This window comes from Ahaetulla prasina, chromosome 11, assembly GCF_028640845.1.
Source record: "Ahaetulla prasina isolate Xishuangbanna chromosome 11, ASM2864084v1, whole genome shotgun sequence".
Lineage (NCBI taxonomy): Eukaryota > Metazoa > Chordata > Lepidosauria > Squamata > Colubridae > Ahaetulla > Ahaetulla prasina.
Genome location: NC_080549.1, coordinates 1,851,000 through 1,871,171, shown reverse-complemented (window position 1 = coordinate 1,871,171; position 20,172 = coordinate 1,851,000). Strand labels below are relative to the sequence as shown.

Sequence of the window (20,172 nt, the reverse complement as noted above, 5' to 3'; positions counted from 1 at the left end):
TGTCTGGTAGCTCTACCACATACGATTTTGGCCCTGTTACCTTTGTTACGTGTCCTGCGAGCCAACTAGGGCCGTCCCCATAGTTTCGGGCCCACACCCGGTCGCCTATGCTCATTTCCCTTGTTTTTTCTAGCTCCCCCTTGTAACCCTCGGGTGTGTAATGGGGGTTCAAACGGTCAAGGGGACACCGGAGTTTTCGTCCCATTAGCAATTCGGCTGGGCTTTTCCCAGTGGCTGTGCTTGGGGTTCTATGTTGGACGGCTAGGAAAAAGTCTATTTTTGTTTGCCAGTCACCTGGCTTGAGCCTGGACAATGCCTCCTTAGCGCTCCGGACGGAACGCTCTGCAAGGCCATTCGACGCAGGGTGGAAAGGTGCAGAGAGGGCATGTCGCATGCCTTCCACTGCCAGGTACTCTTCAAACTGGGCTGCCGTGAATTGGGGCCCATTGTCGGACACCAGAGTGTCCGCAACCCGTGAGTTGCGAATAGGTGGCGCAGGGTTGCGATTACTGCTTCGGCTGTGGTGGACTTCATAAGTATGATCTCTAACCATTTGGAAAATGCGTCCACCACCACTAGGAACGTTTGGCCGTGAAAGGGGCCAGCAAAGTCAATGTGGATTCTTGACCAAGGCCCTTGGGGCTTTTCCCATTCTCTGACTGGGGCTGTTGGGGGTAGCGGTCTGGACTCTTGGCAAGCTTGGCATTTCCCTACCCTCTCAGCAATCTCTGCGTCCATGAGTGGCCACCATACATAGCTTCTAGCTAACCCCTTCATCCTCACGATGCCTGGGTGACCCTCGTGGAGGAGGTCCAATACCTTGCCCCTTAACTTCACAGGAATTATTACACGATCACCCCATAACAGGCACCCCCCTTGAGCCGAGAGCTCATCACGTTTCTTAACAAATTCTTTGAACCGCTCGCCCGGCGCAGCGGGCCACCCTCTCTGTACCCAACCGAGTACAGTCCTTAACACAATGTCCCGGTATGATGCCCGAGCCACTTCCTTTGATGTGACTGGGCCAGAGTCCAACGAGTCAATAAGGAGGATGGGTGTCCCCGGGGTGGGGTCTTCGGTCGCCCCCGGCAGTGGGCATCGGCTCAATGCGTCTGCGTGCCCCACTTCTTTTCCGGGTCGATGCTGCAGCTTGTATGAGTAAGCGGCTAAAAATATAGTCCATCGAGTCAAACGTGGCGAAAGTGCCACAGGCGTTGGCCGGTCGCCAGCTAGTAATCCCAGTAACGGTCTGTGGTCAGTCACGATTTCAAAATTCCGCCCAAAAACATACTCATGGAATTTTTTGACCCCTGATACAATGGCTAATGCCTCTTTGTCTAATTGGCTGTAGTTCCTCTCTGGGGAGGACATCGTTCTAGAGTAGAACGCTATAGGGGCTTCTGTGCCGTTTGGAAGTCTATGGCTGAGTACAGCCCCCACCCCATAAGGGGACGCATCGCAAACTAGCACTAGGGGTAGTGAGTCGTGATATTGGATGAGCAGGCTATCACTTGAGAGCAGGTTCTTTACTGCTTCAAAAGCCCTATTTTCCGACTTTCCCCAAGACCAAACAGTATTTTTCCCTAAGAGCCTATGCAGCGGTTCCATAGCAGTTGCTTTGTTCTTTAAAAGACCGTAAAAATTAACCAATCCCAGGAATGCCTGCAGCTCTGCTTTGTTTTTGGGCGCTGGAGCCTTCCTAATTGCCTTAACTTTGCTCTCAGTAGGGTGAATTCCTTTCTTGTCTATTCGGTAGCCCAAGAAATCGACCGATTCGACCCCTATCTGACATTTATTTGTCTTGACTTTTAATCCGGCTGTCCGGAAAATGCTCAAGACCTTTCTTAACCGCTCCCCCAGTTCCTCCATGTTTTCCCCTGAAATTAGGACATCATCGAAGTAGGGAACTACCCCTGGGAGCCCTTGCAGTAGTCGTTCCATCAGGTTTTGGAACAGCCCTGGTGCCACACTAACCCCAAATTGCAATCGGGTGCATTTGAATGCCCCCCTGTGCGTCACAATCGTTTGGGCTTCGGCTGTGCGGGCGTCTACTGGCAGTTGTTGGTAGGCTTGGGCCAAGTCTAACTTTGCAAAGACTTGCCCTTGCCCCAAGGAGTGCAATAAATGTTGCACTACAGGAACCGGGTACGCGCTTTTCTGTAAGGCTTTGTTAAGCGTCGCCTTGTAGTCAGCGCAAATTCTAATTGACCCGTCCGATTTGATGGGGGTGACGATTGGCGTCTCCCACTTTGCGTGATCGACTGGCACCAAAACCCCCTGATTTATGAGCTTGTCCAGCTCCTTATCAATTTTTGGTTTTAGGGCAAAAGGGACTCTCCTCGCCTTAAGCCTAATGGGGGCTACCTGGGGGTCTAAGTTGAAGGAAATAGGGGTCCCCTTGTACTTGCCCAGGCAGTCCTTGAAGACATCTTCGAACTCGTTAAAGAGAATGTCTTTCAAATTGCAGTCACTTCTGTAGATGCCAGTCACTCCCATGCCCAGGGCACGAAACCAGTCTAGTCCCAACAGACTGGGCAGAGTTCCTTCGACGATTGTGATGGGCAGGGTCTTTTTGTGAGGGCCGTACTCGACTCGGACGGATGTGGTCCCTCGAACAGGGATGCGATTCCCCTGGTAGTCGTGCACTCGTAGCCGCTGTGCTTGCAGATGGCGCTTCGCGACGGACGGCAGCGACTTCGCCAGGGTGTCCCAGGACATGATGGTGATCGCTGATCCCGTGTCCACTTCAAGCCTGCACCGAACTCCCTCGATCTTGGGCTTTGTGAAAATCTTCTTTTCCACTTTGGTTGAGGCGCGGCCTATAATGACAGTCGTTTGGTTAGACTTCGCGCCTTTCTTGTTTGAACCAATCGCGGGCCGCCTTTCCGGTTCCGCGTTGTGATTGGCCGATTTGAATTTTCGGCGGGAGGGTTGGGCCGCTCTGCAAACCTGAGCTAAGTGTCCTTTCTTCCCACACCGCCGGCATGTTGCGTCTTTAAACCTGCAGCGTTGGCGCTGATGCTGCCCTCCGCAGCTTCCGCACTCGTCACGGTCCTCAGTGTCGCGTTTCTCGGTCCGCAGACCCTTCTCATCCTCGCCTCACCTTCGGATTCGGACTGAATCTCCTCCTGGTGTACTGGCGTTGGCTTTGCGCTCGTCTTGGATTGAAGAGGCTTTTGCAGAGTCTCTGCTGCTTTAGTAGACATTTCGTGTGCTCTGGCCTCGTCCAGAGCGGTGGCTAGAGTCAGGTTGCTCCTGGCTAGCAGTCGTCGCCGTAGGCGGATGTCCTTGACCCCTCGGATGAGTTGCTCGAGTAGCACTTCGTCTAAGTCTCGGTATCCGCAGTCCTTGGACGCTCTTCTTAAGGCGGCCATGTAGTCACCGATGGACTCGCCCTCCATCTGTCTACGTTCTCCGAATTCAAACCGTTGCACGTATTTGGACGGCGTCGGTGCGAAATGGTTCTTCAGTAAAGTCTGCAGAGTCGGCCACGATACCGATTGTATCGGCGTTGGCTCTGCCAGGGCTTCCGCAATCTCGATTACCTCCGGCCCGCAATGGCTTAGGAAATAAGCCCGTTTGCGGTTATCGGGGATCCCCTGTAGTTCGTTGGCTTCTAGAAAGCTTTCGAAACGGGTCATATATGTCCCCCATTTCTCCTTGCCCGGGTTGTACGGTGCGGGTGGCGTGTTTGCCATTCTGCCCTGAGTTTGCTGGGTTCGGGACTAGCGTGCTTCAGCTCGGTTCTGGTTCTCCTTAGCCTCGAGATCCCATCCTCGTCGCCAATGTTAAGTTCGGGAAGTAACGAGGCTGGAGACCAGGGTAGTGACAACAGCTCTTTAATATAGGGTGAACCCAGCGACAGGCTGGGGGAAAAACCTCTCCTTTTATACAGTTCTGCTGGAGGCTTCGTCCAATCAGCAACGTGCTGATTTCCCGCCCAAATATTTAAAGGCACAACTGTTAATACATAACAAAATGTATTAGGAGTTTGAGAGGCTGGCCCAGTTCACATGAGACTAAGATATAATATGCCTTGCTTAGATGAGTAATTACAGTTTGTTTAGACATAGCATGTTGCAGAAAGCACATCATTAATTCCCTTTACTCTCCCAGGTCAATTTACCCACCTTTAATGATGCTAAACTGTGTTTGTCTCGGCTTAAATAGAGGTGATATTTTACTCAACTGTGTCATCTTAAGCAAAGTCTTAACAAAACATGGCTTACAGCTGAAAGTTGCACAGACCCACTTAATTGTAATATATATATATTACTCTTTAGAAGGCCAGATCCTGAAGAGGAAACTCAAATACTTTGGCCACCTAATGAGAGAGAAGAACTCACTGGAGAAGAGCCTAATGCTGGGAAAGATTGAGGGCAAAGGAAGAAGGGGATGACAGAGAACGAGGTGGCTGGAGGGAGTCACTGAAGCAGTCGGCGTGAGCTTAAATGGACTCCAGAGGATAGGAAGGCCTGGAGGAATGTTGCCCATAGGGTCACGATGGGTCGGACACGACTTCGCAACTAACAACAACAATATATGTGTGTGTGTGTGTGTGTGTCTATATATATATATACATACACACATATACATATATACATACATGCTTACATACATACATACATATATATATATAAATATAAATATAAACATATGTATATGTATATGTATATGTATATATATATATAAAGTGTTTTTCTGTCGAAGTACCTGGTCTGCCCCAATGTGGGAGGGAGCACACTGCTTCCTTTCGCCTTTCAGCTCCAATCCAGGAGCCCTCAAGCAGTCGCATTCACGACAAACCATTTTATACTAAAAATATATTTGCTGATAAAGAAATAAAGGGAGACTAGTATAGATCCATTTCAAGCTTTTTAGCTTTCTAAAAAATGGCTAGCTGATGAAAGCTAAATAGATCTATACTAGTCTCCCTTTATTTCATCAGCAAAATATACACGCACACACATATATACATGCACACACATGCTTCAAACACATCTTGGCACCATCTGTAGACAGCCAACACCTTCAAGAAGAAATAAAAAGCACAGTGAGGTAGGAGGTCAGTCACCAATTCCACCACTAAGGAAAATACAGTTTTTCTGAAAGGTTTTTGGCAACTTTGTGGAAAATGAAGATTGTGAGATCTTTTGGGGGGGTTTTTTTACTTACCAGCTTAATAAATAAAAAAACCTGCTCCAATTTTACAGGATAAATCCACCCCAAATGTCTCTTTCCTTCCCATCTCTGGCTCGCTAAAGACCCAATTTATACCACTAACTTATTTTGTGGGAGGTCTCTAGAAGGACACAGGTGGAGAGAATGATGGGTTTGGATGATTTGACAAGCCAAGAGTGAACAAATTCTCCTTCCGGAATCTTAAGGAATGGCTTTGGGGAAAATGTGTGATGGCTCCTTTTTGGGGGGAAAAAACAAGCGTTTCCTACACACCAGAGGACAGAGCATTATGTACACCTGTAGCAGAGACTCTGTGATATTTGACAGTAGTATTTTATAACTGCAGGGGGAACTTATAAGTCATTCAGCCACTGACAATTGTAATATATAAATAGGTTTTCCCTTTTGGGGGAGTTTCTCCCCTCCTCCTTTGCTTTCCCTATTTATTAGGATGTGCTAATTCTATTTTTTTCCTTTTATCGTTTAACAAACTTGAAGATTTTTAATTGCAGGTGTTTTCTCCCCCCCAGCTCAATTTTATTCGTTCAAGTTCTAAATAAAAGTTTGAAAAAAGGGACAAACCACAGTTTAGCCATGGTTAAGCCCAGGCATTGTGTGTTCATCTATGCTGTCAGGCTTCCTTCCCTATGATTTGATGGAGATGTAACCCAGAAGCCTGCTCCTGAGCTGCTGTACACGTGTGAACCAAGCCCCTGTGGTCATGACTTGGGACCCCAGGTGCGAATCCCACCCTTCTCACTTTCCAGGTAGCCGCACCGCTTCCGCGGACAAGGCGGCGAAAAACGACAAGCGCACCCTTCAACTCGAAGCATTTTTTTAAAAAAAGTGTGGGGGGGAGACCCGCGGTAAAGACCCAAACGCTGCAGGTCAGGATTCGAACCGGCCACCTAGAACGGGCCAAAAAGAAGAAGGGAGGGGAAAAAAAGACCATAGAACGTTCCCGGACCGCTCTCGCTTAAAGCTCTTCTCTGATTGGCTAATCGGAACGGAGCTACGCCACAAAGTAATCCGCCGCGCAGCGAATCAGCGCCTCCCCTGGGGGCTCGGCCAAGCGTGATTGGTCTTTTTTTCTTCTTTAGAGCCCACCCAACCCCGCCGGAGGGGAGGGGTGGGGCCGAGCGGCCATTGCGCGTGCGCAGAACCGCCGAGCGGCCTATTCTCCTCCGCCTCCCCTTTCCCCCGGCCGCCACTGTCACCGCCTTGGCAGCCGCCGCCATCGCGCAGGCGCGGGAGGTCGGGTGCGCGCGCAGCCCCCCTCTCCTTTTCCCTCAGAGAGCCGCCGGGCGGGCCAGGCCGGGCCGCGGCCACGAAGAGGCAGGGCGCCGCCGCTGCCGCCCCGCGATTCCCCCGGCATGGGGCGCCGCGGGCACCGGGGCTTCGGAATCCCGCTGCACCGCCCAGGCCTGCAGCCGCGCCCACGGAGCCTGTAGCCGGGGGAGGCGGCCTGAGGCCTCCGTCGAGCGCCGCCGCCGCCGCGCCCCGCCGTCCCGCCGGGCATGAGGCGGGCAAGCGGCCTTCCTCCTCCTCCTCCTCGTTGAGCGCCGCCCTCGCCATGGCCCAGGCCGAGAAGATGGAGCTGGACCTGGAGCTGCCCCCGGCCGGGAGCGACGGCGGCGGCCTGAGGCGCTCCAACAGCGCGCCGCTCATCCACGGCCTCAGGTGACTGCAGGACCCATCCGCCCCCGCCGCCCGGGGAGGGGAGGGCAGAGCCGGGCAGGATGGGGTCTGCAATCCAGGCGGAGGAGAGGGCTCGTCCCGGCCGCACAGGGTCGGACTACAACACCCATGATGCCCAGCCGTGCCGGGTTGAGGCAGGATGGGCTTTTTCCCCCCCCCTTCCAAAGGGCGCCAGGTTGGAGAAAGCAGGTCTGGAGGCGCCCCCCCTCCCCCTCCCTTTAAATGGGGTTGTATCTGTCGAGATGGAGACGTTTGAAAAATGTGGATTAATTTGAGTTTCTGGGGTCCCTTGAAGGGTCTCTGGGACCCCCCAGAACACACAGGAAGCGCCTCTCCGACTTGGGGAGACCCCCCCCAGGTTTTCTGGGGTGGGGGTGGCCGGTTATTGTAGTTTTTCTCAGGGAAAACAACACTCCTTGTAGGAGTGCTGAGAAGGATGAAAATTGATATAAATCTGCAAGTCCTTTTTATTATTATTATTTTGGGCCATCGGGTTCCTAAACCTTTTTTTTTTTTTGTCATCGCCCCTCCCTTTCGTGCACCACCTGCCCTCAAAATTCAGCCAGTGAAAAGGATGCAATGACATTTTAGAAAAAGTGGATTCATGGTGACAACTCAAGGAAAAAAGGGGTCCCCCCCCCACATCTTGCCAAAGAAGTACAGCTGGGAAACCTCAAAAAGTGAATACAAGGTCAAAAAACCAATAATAATGATAATGTATAATTAAAGCAACCAGGTTTATAATAATGTGGCACCTTGAGATGGCCTAGGTGGGTCTAGATGAGTGTTTCTTCACCTCCACAACTTCAAGACATGGATTTCCACTCGCAGAATTCCCCAGCCGGAGTGACCTAGATTTGTAATGGAAGTTATCAAGATGCGAATCTTTCCCACCCCCCCAACCACAGAATCACAGAATTAACCAGTTCTTTGGGTATCTGCTTAAGGGTTAGGGGAAGGCAATGATAGGAATACACATTCCTACACATTTATGGCCCTGGCAATTTACATGGCACCCTGCAGAGCAGTTCCAGCCAAAATGACAGGTGTCTTCCTTTACAGCACTAAAGGTGTGTAGGAGAAAAAGCCCACAGACTGAAAAAGGATGGAAGGTAGATCAATGGTGAAAAACAAAGGGGTGGAAAAACCATTGCAGAGTTGTAACAATTCTGCTTTCTTTCTTTCTTTCCAGTGATAATTCGCAGGTTTTTCAGCCTTATGTCTTACGAACCCGCAGGAACAGCACAACAGTTATGAACCGGCATAGCATGGTGAGTGTTTGGCAGGCACAGAAAGATTTTGTACTTTATACATTGGGAAGGTGATTGGGATTGAAGGACCCCAATCTTGATTATGTCAAGGCAAGAGAAAATCATGCTGGTTTGATCCCCTAAGAGTCAGCAGTTAGGTAATGCAAGGATCACCTTTGCAGCTGGGATTCCACTGGAAGGCTACTATATGGAGGAATTAGGTAGCAGAAGGGGTGGGAATGGAGCCAGGGCAGCAGGCTGGTTTTGGCATAAGAATAACCACCTCTCAGTCTTCCTAGAGACCAAGAAGTTGGCCTGTGGATGTATTTGTGAATGTGCACATACATGGACTGGGAAACGCAGGATGGGCAAACATGATCCTCTTGTGTCACGTGACCAGGAGAGAAGAGGACCTAGAATGAAATTGTCAGCTACATCCTCAGCAGGTGCCCTTCCCAAAGGCTGAGAAATCCACAGTCTGAAATTTCTTTCAGGCTTTTGGTTGGGTTCAACGGCATCAAAAATGCCCCTCTGGATTTTAAAACACATAGTTAACTCTGCAATTGTGGTTTGCTCTGCCAAAACAAGTTGTCTTGCCTGTTTTGGCAGAAAGCGTTTGAGTTAATGTCCTTTCTTAGCAGTTAAAATACACAGAGCAATAGGCTTTATTTTGTCGTGCGTTGGTCCTTTTGGAATGTGGGTGTTGGTGTGGTTCTGCACGACGGAAACTGTTAATTCTTCTGCCTTTCAAGGAGAATGAGTATTCCTTCAGTGCTATAAAATGAGGAGCTTCCAGGGCCGCCTGCCTTGAAGCACAGGCTGCGTGGTAGTATGTTTCTCCAACATGAAAATAATGCTCCTGAAATGAAGGAGGTTTTGTTTTGCTTGTGCTTTTTATTTTTGCTGGCTTTTGAAATGAATGTCTGTATTTCCCCCCCAGCTGATATCATCATCTCCGATCCGTATCCCTAGTAGTCGACTTCATCAGATCAGAAGGGTAAGTGAATAAAACAGGTTCCTTTCTTCCATGAAAATAACATATCTCTCAGGTTTCTCTGCAGATTCTTTTTTAACGGATTCAAAACAGCTGGCACGATGGCATTTTTGGCAACCTAAATTGAACATCACACTTACTCCAAATGTTCTCTCTGTTAGAGCTTTCTTTTGTGAAAACACACACACACACACACACAAAATCCCTTTAGATTGCAAGGATCTCCTGCCTTAGCAACTTTACGACTTGTGGACTTCACCTTGTGAAGCTGCCAAGGTTGGAGATGCAAACAGAGCTTCCAGCTCACACCTGACATTGTGACTGCAAGCAGGCAGTGCTTTGCAGAAGGAATATTTTCACACCCAAGCGATGGTTCAGCTGACCATGTTGCTCCTTTCTGCTCTTAACTACACCCTATAACAAAGTCCCAGTCAATTTGAGGCAGGAACCCCCCCGAGACATTAATTCTTCCTCTTCCTCAGGAGGAAGGAGTGGACCTGATGAACAGAGAAGCAGCCCATGAAAGGTAGGTATGATTCAGACGCTCTCTAGAAGTGGCCTCTCTCGTCCTGCTGTGGCACTGACGACCCTTTTTGTGTTTTAGGGAAGTGCAAACAGCAATGCAGATAAGCCAGTCATGGGAAGAAAGCTTGAGCCTGGTAATCTCTTTATACAGATGTTTAATATTTTAATTCCTCTCCTTCACTTAACCAGTGAACATAAGGAGCAAGACAGAGGTAGCTTAAGGGGAGTGGCCGGTTCGCCACTTGGCTTTTCCTTAGAACGGCTCAGCTTTTCTGGCTGCCCCATGCCATGCGTACCATAAATGGGATGCTTTGTGTTCCCAGAGCGACAACGACTTGGACAAATCTGAAAAATCTTCCTCTCCAAAGAGAATAGACTTCATTCCTGTTTCTCCAGCTCCTTCACCCACCAGAGGTATAGGAAAGGTGAGTCAAAGAGATCCGGAGAAGGGGCCCTTCAAAGGGGATCTGAATTGCCCGTTGTGTGAAGCAGAAACTAATGAGAATTATATGATGGCTTAGCCAAGGAGGCCACTTGCAGCGTCCTATCCCTGCTTGCGGCTTCCCCTCCTGTCCGCGGATCACACTGATGGATTTTTCATTTCTGTCTTTTTAAATTCCATGCACGTTTTCTGCTTTTCCTTCCTAGCAATGCTTCTCACCGTCTCTCCAAATGTTTGTGAGCAGTAACGGATTGCCTCCGAGCCCTATTCCTAGTCCCACGAGGAGATTTTCAAAGTGAGTTGAAGTGGTTGAAGTGTCGAGGCCTTCTTAATAATCACAGTTTCACTGCTGTAATAGCACCTGAAGGAGGACCTGCCCAAAGATGGAACTAACATTAGCAAATGTTCCAAGTATTGAGAATGTCTTGCCTTAAAATGGATTCTGGCTGGATGCTTCCCCTCTAGAATAGAATAGAATAGAATAGAATTTTTATTGGCCAAGTGTGATTGGACACACAAGGAATTTCTCTTGGTGCATATGCTCTCAGTGTACATAAAAGAAAAGATACGTTCATCAAGGTACAACATTTACAACACAATTGATGGTCGATATATCAATATAAATCATAAGGATTGCCAGCAACAAGTTATAGTCATACAGTCATAAGTGGAAAGAGATTGGTGATGGGAACTATGAAACGATTAATAGTAGTGCAGATTCAGTAAATAGTCTGACAGTGTTGAGGGAATTATTTGTTTAGCAGAGTGATGGCCTTCGGGAAAAAACTGTTCTTGTGTCTAGTTGTTCTGGTGTGCAGTGCTCTATAGCGTCGTTTTGAGGGTAGGAGTTGAAACAGTTTATGTCCAGGATGCGAGGGATCTGCAAATATTTTCACGGCCCTCTTCTTGATTCGTGCAGTATACAGGTCCTCAATGGAAGGCAGGTTGGTAGCAATTATTTTTTCTGCAGTTCTAATTATCCTCTGAAGTCTGTGTTTTTCTTGTTGGGTTGCAGAACCGAACCAGACAGTTATAGAGGTGCAAATGACAGACTCAATAATTCCTCTGTAGAATTGGATCAGCAGCTCCTTGGGCAGTTTGAGCTTACTGAGTTGGCGCAGAAAGAACATTCTTTGTTGTCCTTTTTTAATGATGTTTTTGATGTTAGCTGTCCATTTGAGATCTTGCGATATGATAGAACCCAGAAATTTGAAGGTTTCTACTGTTGATACTGTGTTGTCAAGTATTGTGAGAGGTGGAAGTATGGAAGGGTTTTTCCTAAAGTCTACCATCATTTCTACGGTTTTGTGTGTGTTCAGTTCCAGATTGTTTTGGTTGCACCACAAGGCTAGTCGTTTGACCTCTCGTCTATATGCGGATTCGTCATTGTCTCGAATGAGACCAATCACTGTTGTGGAGGTTGCATAGATATCCTCAGATTATGTCGGTATTCCTAGTCCTCCATTCCATGGGCTTGCTTTTAGTCATCGTCAAAAGGTCCGCATGACATTCCTTGAAATGAGGGTGAGGAAACTCTTTCTAGGCAGTGCAGTAGAACAACTCTTTGTACAGAGCTGCAACTTGCTGTCTTAAGTGTGACTACAAGTTCACAAGAACATCTGTTTCTTGTGGATGTCTCCTTTGTCAGAAAAGCTTGCAAAAGGATTCATAAACAAATTATTCTGCTAGTTTTTGTTTGGTAAGTGCCAGAATGGTCTTAGGCAGTTGCCATGCCCAATCAGCAGGTAGAACTAACAGGACAGGAATAGATAATGGAGGAAGGTAGAGGAAGGTCCAGGAAGGTAAAAATCTGGAAAATCAAGCTTTGCTTTTTCAAGAATTAAACTCAGGTAATTAAACTCAGGTATTAAAATCAGGTATCTAGCTTGTGAAACGTAAGAAATACCTCAGTCAGGTGTAAATCTACTTCAGTCAGTATACATCTAGCTTTCTTTTTTAAGAATTAAACTCAGTCAAGTACTTGCTTGTGAAACTTAAAGAAACACTACAAGAAATTTTGTCCATTCTGTTCAGATTGGTTGCTTCCAAATGTACTACAATTCCAGAAACCTTTGGTTACATTAGCTCTTAAGGCTGGCAAAAAGTGGGGTCTTCTTTTTCTGGAACTCATACATAATTATAGACTTAAAACAGGCACTGATCTTAAAATAATTCAGGGGTGCATTTCCTTACAACCTGCAGAATCTTCAAACATCCTAGAAAGATAACACTCTGACTTTGATTTTAGCAGGAGGAGTCAGAGTCCAATCAACTGTATCAGGCCCAGCGTACTTGGTCCCATTAAAAGGAAAGGTATGTAATGCTTCCAAAACATTGTCCAGTACATCAGGTATTAGACAGCACAAAGATCCCCCCACCCAGTTGGCCGTTGCTATATATTTAGGACAAAGCCTCTTTTATTGATCACTTCCTCCTGATGGATTGATCTCAATTTATAGAGAAGTGTGAAGTTCTTGGACACAGGCTGGTGTATTTGACCACTGAGAATATCCCCACTTGTATTTCCGCGTGCTGGAAGTCTCATTCTTCTGTGTTCTAAGGAGAATGCATGTTCCTTCAGCGCTATAAAATAAGGAGATTTCAGGGCCACCAGCCTTGGAGTAAAGGCTGAATGGTAGTATATTTCTCCTACATTAAAAACACAACAGTCTTGAATTTTGCTCCTGTTTTACGCGGTCTCTAGCTGATTCCAGTAGGGCTACGAAAGCAATCTTCCACAAATCTGCTCAGCAAGAAGCTGAAAAAATCTTGGATTTTGGTCTTGGATCACACAAACAAAAATTTTCAGAGAAGGAGATGGTTGTTGACAGTATCTCTCTCACTTGCTCTCGCTCTCACTCTCTCTGAGCAGAAAGTAGAAATCTGTTTATTCTCTTCTGCTTGATTACGACGGGGGGCGGGAAAACCCTGCAAAAGATTGGATATAAACTGGGAATGTTGTTGGAGCTTGCAGGAGAATTCCTTTGGAAGAGTAGGAAGGGTTAACCCTCCTTTTGAAAAACAGGCATGTACTCTGGGTAGTTTGCCAAGGCTTATTTTTCAGAAGGAGACTAGGAGGGACTCTACCTACCTGCTAAATGTCAAGGATAAGGCACCCTTTATGTGTTCATAGCACAACTCTCCCAGTTCCCTTTGTTCTTAACAAAGCTTTGATTTTCTGTACCATACTGATATTATCTCCCTCTCGTGGCAAAGAGTGTCCGTCTGAAGTAGATGATGGGACTGCCTCTCTTAAAAAGCTTCCTTTTCAAATTTAATAAGAACGGCTTGAATTCCCACAGGTGAAATGGAAACTGAAAGCCAGCCAAAGAGACTTTTCCAAGGAACCACGAACATGCTTTCTCCTGATGTCACCCACCTGACTGACCTCAGCTCATGGTAAATTATTTCTGCAGAAAAGTGGCTTAGAATACACCGCCGCCTTAGGAGTGGGCTGCCAAGGCGGTTGTGGCCTCTGCTCCTTACGTTTCATACAGCCTGCATAATTTTTATGACCTGTACTGAGAAATCCATGGACCAAGCAAGAAGAATCGCCCTGAGATTTAAGAAAGGGCTGCAAAGTGTTGGCCAGATGTTTTCTTCCAGGGCAGATGTTCTGAAATTCAGTCCGTGGCGTTTCTCGGGCTGAACTGGGGCACCATCTTGTCTGATCCTCTGAAAAGCTGCCACTGGTCAGCAGCTTCCATTGGGGCAAATCGTTGATCCTTTGGAGTCCCGCCTTTTTGGTGGCTTAGATTATGGTACCTTAGATTCCCACTTGGCCCCTCGAGCAAGTAGGAACGAGAAAATAAATCCAACAACTGCCGAAGTTTAGGGTTGCCAGTTGAAGAAGCTGGACTTAAATTTCTCTGCCTTATGACTCAGGTGAATCACAAAACCAATCTTAATTCTGGATGGTCAGTCCATCTGGGGCTAGGATTCCAGCTTCTTCCCTCACATGCAAACATTTTGCAGTGAAATCATTGACACCGTTGAGGTGACCTGCTGGAGTTCCTGAATGGATTAAATGCTTCAGAAGCCGTTTAGTCAAACTTGTTGAGCAAAGGAAAAAGTGAGTTGTGGGTGCATAAAGAGAAGACAGGGTTTGTGTATGTAACATTCTGGAAACAAGTCTAGATTGAAAAGAGAAACAACTGATATTTCCCCTCCCTCCCCTCCTGTCAGTTCTTGACTCTGAATAAAAGAAGAGGCAAACAATATCCTTTGCAGGTGTCAAACATGAAAATCATTTGAGTGATGCTAATTAACTTATGAGATAAATAATATTTAATAATTGGTGGTTAGAATGGTGGTTAGAATGCAGTATTGCAGGCTACTTCTGCTGACTGCCAGCTGACTGCAATTTGGCAGTTCAAGTCTCACCAGGTTCAAGGTTGACTCAGCCTTCCATCCTGCCGAGGTCGGTAAAATGAGGATCCAGGTTTTTGGGGACAAGAGGCTGGCTCTGTAAACAGCTTAGAGAGGGCTGTAAAGCGGTATAAGTCTAAGTGCTATTGCTATTTAATGTTCCTTCCTCCCCCCCCTCCCCCATTTAATTCTCCAGTAAGGGTCTGCAGGCATCCCTGACAATTATTCTCCTTCGGAATATTGTTTAAGGGCCATTCTGCAAAATGGCAGCTACCCCATCCTTTTATCCAAAGTTTACCTGAATAAAATGGCATGTTTTTCCCTATTTCTTCTTCCCAGTTTGTCTTCGGATATCCTGGATGGGAGCACCAGCAGCATCAGCTCTTCCTCCGACTCCTTGGCCAAAGGCAGCACCACCACCGAATCGCCCCTCGCATGCTCCAACTCCTGCTCTTCCTTCCTCTTGATGGACGACCTTTCGCCCAAGTGACTTTGCCCAGGAAGGGGTTGACGTCTGCCCGCTCTCTGTCCTCTCACACTGCATACGTGCTGAGAAAATCCACGGGAAAGAAATCCTCCAGGACCTGAGGATTTAAGTACTGAGTGGAAATATGAACACGACTTTAATTCTTGGCAACTTCTCCGAGTGGTTTTGATGATCTTTTCTCTTTCAACCGACACGTCAGGCCCTTAACGATAGGTCTTTTGGCTGTCTGGTTTTGCAGCTTTTTGTTTGTTTTTTGTTTTAAATCCAACCCAATATTTTAGCCGTATCTGTTGAGATCATTACTGTCTTTGCTTTCAAAGAAACCTCAACGCTCTTTAGAATTTTTCAAGTCAAGCACCTAATTCATATTAGTGTGAAAATGGTAGGCGGGGAAGCCTTTTGCTGTTGCTATCATGGTCATGGGTTCTGGAGGTAAAGGACGGGGTGAGAGAATTGTTAGAAAACTGTCCTTGTTCAACGTGGTGTTTTTTTTTTAAAGAATAAGCTAGATTGCTCTAGAAATTCATTTAGGAGAAAGAAATGAACTGTTTCTGCTTGACAATGGCACATTCTGGGTCTCCTCCCCTCTCTCCCCCCCTCCATTCACAATACCCCTAAAGAATTGTTTTATAGTAGGGACTTCTTTATTTCTCAGTTGCATCTTCTACTTTTTCATTTCCAGAGAAGAGGAAGAGGTTGCAAAATTGCCCTTTGTGGTTCAAGCAGCGGCTGCTGCCATCACCTCTGGGAGCCAGAATACTTTGCGAAGGCTGGCTCCGTTGCAGCCAAGTATCGGTAGCAGACGGAGGAGGATTTAACTCACCTGCCGTTTCTGGTGTTGTACAGAGACGGCTTCCAAGGCTGCAGGGATGACCAGTTGCAAAAACATTTTGTGGGGGGTGGAGGGGGAGGAGAAGGGGAAAGGGGCAATGGTTTCGGCTATCAAGTAGAATATGTCAAATAGTCGGTGTCTCCCATGGCACTGAGCAACGTTTGTGCCTTAGGAGACCTAGTAAAAGAATGGAAGAATGTAAGCAGAGGACCTGGGTGGAGGGGAAAGGCTTTAAGGGGAGGGGGCTGGTACCAGGTGCTGCTGCCCTCCTGCTGCTCTTTGATGGCTCCTGGGGGGGCTGAAAGGGGAGAAGATCCTCCCAGCTCTTCAGGGTCAGGTTTGCCCGCAAGGCAGCAGCCACAAGGCAAGCTTAATGGCCTGAAAGGCTCCCTGTTGGTTGGGCTCGAAACTCTGTTGGTCCGCAAGGAACTTAACTTTAAGCCAGGAGGAGGGATAAACCTGGAGTAGCTTAGTTCACTTTGGGCTACAGCAAATGGTTTATTTACTTCTTGAGATCTAACCAGGCTTAACCAACAGAAAAGAGATCCACTTGTAATCTACTGTGTTATGCTATTTATTATTTATAACTGTAAAAAAAAAAGTCTGGTGTTGAATTATAGTATTTTTTTATGATTGAAACCCTTTTTTATGTTTTGTGAGTGCTGGCTAGTCTGTATTGAATAGGCAACCTTGTCTGCCAAAAAAAAAAAATAACCCAATGTATGCTTCCCCTTTTGAATGTCTGTGAGGATCCACATGCTCTTTTTTTTTTTTGTCAAAATCCAAGTTTAGGGGGGGAGGGTTTTTCTCCTCCCCTTTGGGTAAGATAATAGCACTGAATTTGACATGGGATTGTGCTGACCTGCAAGGCACAGGAATCTGCCAATGTTTGCCTATCCAAGGAGGGGAGGGCAAAGACCCCTAGAGAAGTCTTTCATTTTCCGTACTTTTAGCATTTTGGTTTTGGAAGTGTTTGTTTGGAATTGTAATAAGTACTACAGTCAGGCCAGCTGTGCCTCCGTTATTGTGCTCTCACCATGGAAAGTTAGTTTCCCTACTTCCAATAAATATTGTAAGATATTCGCTGGTGCTTTTTCCTTTTTAAGCAGCACGAATCGTTCCGTGAACCGAGTATATGCTTATACAGACACCCGTTACTACTGTTGATTTGGTACTTGAAGCGTTGGGCAGAGGATTTTTATCTTTTGTCGTTTTCCTCTTCCAATACTTTTTATTCCTCTTGCTCTTGTGTTTGAAAAATAAGCTCAGTGCAAAAGTCGTCGTGCGGTTTCACTGTATCTCACATTCAAATGCCATTGTCGGCAGAAAACTCAAACTGCCTATTTTTAGTTGGTTTTTAATTTCTTTGGGTCTCTATGGGTACTCCTCGACTTATGGGTCACAGCTGAGCCCAAAATTTATGTTGCTAAGTGAGAAATTTGTTGAGTGAGTTTTGCCCCATTTTACGACTTTCCTTGCCCCTTTCGTTCAGTGAACGGCTTCCGTAGTTAAGTTAGCAACACGGTTGTTAAGTGAATCTGGCTTCCCCATTGACTTTGCATGTCAGAAGGTCACAAAAGGGGATCGATCACGTGACCCTGGGATGTGAACCAGTTGTCAAGTATCCTAAGGTAAATCATGTGACCCGTGAGGATGCTGCAACGGTCGTAAGTGTGAAAAATGATCATAAGTTACAACAGCACAACTTCAAAAGATCATTAAGAGGACTATTGTAAGTCAGCAACTACCTGTATTTACAAGCATCAAGTCTTGAAAACACTTTGGCTTCTACACCTGTTAGAATGTGCCTGAATGACAAAGCCAAAATACGATCTAAATTTCAACCTTTTTTTTTTCCTCTAGTATTATTCGTCTACAATCTTTTCTTGAACCTCTATTGTGTGTCTTCAGCCAGGAGCTCTCAATTCACAGATCCCCTGCTGATACTCAGTGCATTGTGGAATTGCTGATCCTACGCAAAATTAAAGAAATTAACATGGTTTCAGATATGCACATTATACTATATATAATAGGCAGTCATCAACTTCATGACTGAGTCCAGAGTTACAGTTGTAAGGCCGGGTATCATTTGACTGGACCTGGTTTTTTCACCTTTTCTTGCGGCCGTCATTAAGCCAATCCACTTTACTCAGCAGCACTTTTTTGCCAGAAGCTTGTGGACAGGGCGGGGACCCAAAGTTCGTAGTCACATAATTGTGGTACACTGCAAACCGCCCTAAAGGTCCGTGCACCTATTGTCCTTTTGAAATTGGGTCATAAGTAGCTTTTGACAGTCTGTCAAAATGAGTTGCTAAACAACCGATCATAATCTGTAAGAAGAGAACCAGGCAATAACTTGGCCTTGTATCTGATCTATTTGTGTGGCCACAAGAGGGCACAAAACAAGTTGAAAATAGCTTTAAACATCTACCGTGTCCTATACGTTGGTTTGAGAAAGCGGTCACCAGGACAAATCTTGTTTGCACCTAGGGAACCATAAAACTGTTGTGTGTTTGCAGAGAACCCTCTGGAAACAGCCTCGGAGAGACTGTGGTTGTTGCAGCTGTTTTTCTTGCTGCTGTGTTGTGGGGAAGGCTTTGTGAGTCTGTCTAGCCAGATGCATAAGCAGACCTAATTCTAGAATTTCAGAGAATTTGTTTCCAAAATCTTTTACTTGTTGGATAACCATCTGTCTGAGATGGTGTAGGGTTTACTGCCCGGGCAGGGGGTTGGACTAGAAGGCCTCCAAGGTCCCTTCCAACTCTGTTGTTGTTGTTGTTGTTGTTATTCTCCTTCCTACTGTGCTGCATTGCGTTGGCTTGTTTTAGTTACCACTGGGACTTCAAAGCTGCAGTGACCGACAAGCCATCAAGTTCACTGTTGATTCTTAACCAGATAGGTCAATGTTCTCCAGGATGACCTGGTCCTTCCTGCTCTTCTAACGGCATTGCAATTTTCATCTCTGCCCAGCTACTCCTCCTTCCTTCCATGTCTCCCAGCATTAGAGCTGCAGAGAGACAGATCTTCACAGAAATGTGTCCTCAAATGTGGATCATTTGAGCCTGCCTGGAGTGATAACCCTGGGTCAACTTGTTGGGTGGCCCATTGGTTTGCTTTCTGGGCCCTCCGAGGTATTCTCATAAGCCTTCTCCAACACCAAAGTTGAAAGCAGGAGTGTCACTCGTCTCCTCCTTCAAAGGCTAACCCTCCCTTCCACAGGATTAGTTTCCGTGAAAAATTGCTCACAACAATGCAGTCGCTCTGACCTTGTTTCCAGTCCTGCTTGGCATCCAAGGACAATAAGCTTAATGGAGGTGGCCATCTTCGTGTCATTGTGTCGTGACTGACTGGCATCTCCACTTCCAGGTTTCCTCTCTTTTCCTCTTCGGTTTCCTTATACTAAAATTGGGGCATATCTGAGGCATACAGTAGTGGCCAAAATTGTGGAACCTTTTAGGAAAAGTGTATTTTCTAAAACTAGCTAGTAACACCACTTTTTTGGGGGGAGTACCATAAAATTATATATCAATGGAAAGATAATTTAATCAAGACTGTAATGCAATAACTTTTATGAAGGATTTGCTATTGGAATAGCAGTTGCATAGAAAGAAGAAAAGTGAAACAAGTAGAAAAAAAACATCATTGCGTCAGTTCATACTTCGTTGGGTAACCTTTAGCAAGAAATTTGTCTTGGTGCATATTCTCTCAGTGTACATAAAAGAAAATAGAATAGAATAGAATAGAATAGAATAGAATAGAATAGAATAGAATAGAATAGAATAGAATAGAATTCTTTATTGGCCAAGTATGATTGGACATACAAGGAATTTGTCTTTGGTGCATAAACTCTCAGTGTACATAAAAGAATAGAATAGAATAGAATAGAATAGAATAGAATAGAATAGAATAGAATAGAATAGAATAGAATAGAATTCTTTATTGGCCAAGTATGATTGGACATACAAGGAATTTGTCTTTGGTGCATAAACTCTCAGTGTACATAAAAGAAAATAGAATAGAATAGAATAGAATAGAATAGAATAGAATAGAATAGAATTCTTTATTGGTCAAGTGTGATTGGACATACAAGGAATTTGTCTTTGGTGCATAGGCTCTCAGTGTACATAAAAGAAAAGATACCTTCATCAAGGATCATAAGGTACAACACTTAATAACAGTCATAGGGTACAAATTAGCAGTCAGGAAACAATATCAATATAAGTCATAAGGATACAAGCAACAAAGTTACAGTCATAAGTGGAAGGAGATGGGTGATGGGAACGATGAGAAGATTAATAGTAGTGCAGATTTAGTAAATAGTTTTGACAGTGTTGAGGGAATTATTTGTTTAGCAGAATGATGACCTTCGGGAAAAAACTGTCCTTGTGTCTAGTT

At 46.0% G+C, this 20,172-nt stretch overlaps 1 protein-coding gene and 2 non-coding genes across 8 annotated transcripts; all 3 read left to right on the top strand.

Moving 5' to 3' along the window:
- The first annotated feature begins 6,428 nt into the window (after nt 1–6,428).
- On the top strand, nt 6,429–16,857 carry PABIR2 (PABIR family member 2). 6 transcript variants are annotated; one of them, XM_058197159.1, is made up of 10 exons: nt 6,429–6,861; nt 8,072–8,150; nt 9,070–9,126; nt 9,606–9,649; nt 9,728–9,782; nt 9,972–10,073; nt 10,297–10,385; nt 12,339–12,403; nt 13,393–13,489; nt 14,798–16,857. In XM_058197159.1, exons 1-10 carry the CDS (start codon nt 6,755–6,757, stop codon nt 14,946–14,948), a joined length of 846 nt encoding a protein of 281 aa, XP_058053142.1. In that variant the 5' UTR covers nt 6,429–6,754; the 3' UTR covers nt 14,949–16,857. The 6 variants fall into 6 exon arrangements, with proteins under 6 accessions (XP_058053142.1, XP_058053137.1, XP_058053140.1 ...); XM_058197154.1 differs by having other exon boundaries at nt 6,613–6,861; nt 12,342–12,403; XM_058197157.1 differs by lacking the exon at nt 13,393–13,489 and having other exon boundaries at nt 6,613–6,861; nt 12,342–12,403; nt 14,798–15,057.
- Nucleotides 8,844–8,977, top strand: LOC131183941 (small nucleolar RNA U109). The gene has a single exon (XR_009151884.1). It is a non-coding gene; the product is annotated as a small nucleolar RNA U109 (small nucleolar RNA).
- LOC131183940 (small nucleolar RNA U109) lies at nt 12,618–12,747 on the top strand. The gene has a single exon (XR_009151883.1). It is a non-coding gene; the product is annotated as a small nucleolar RNA U109 (small nucleolar RNA).
- Nucleotides 16,858–20,172: the final 3,315 nt, after the last annotated feature.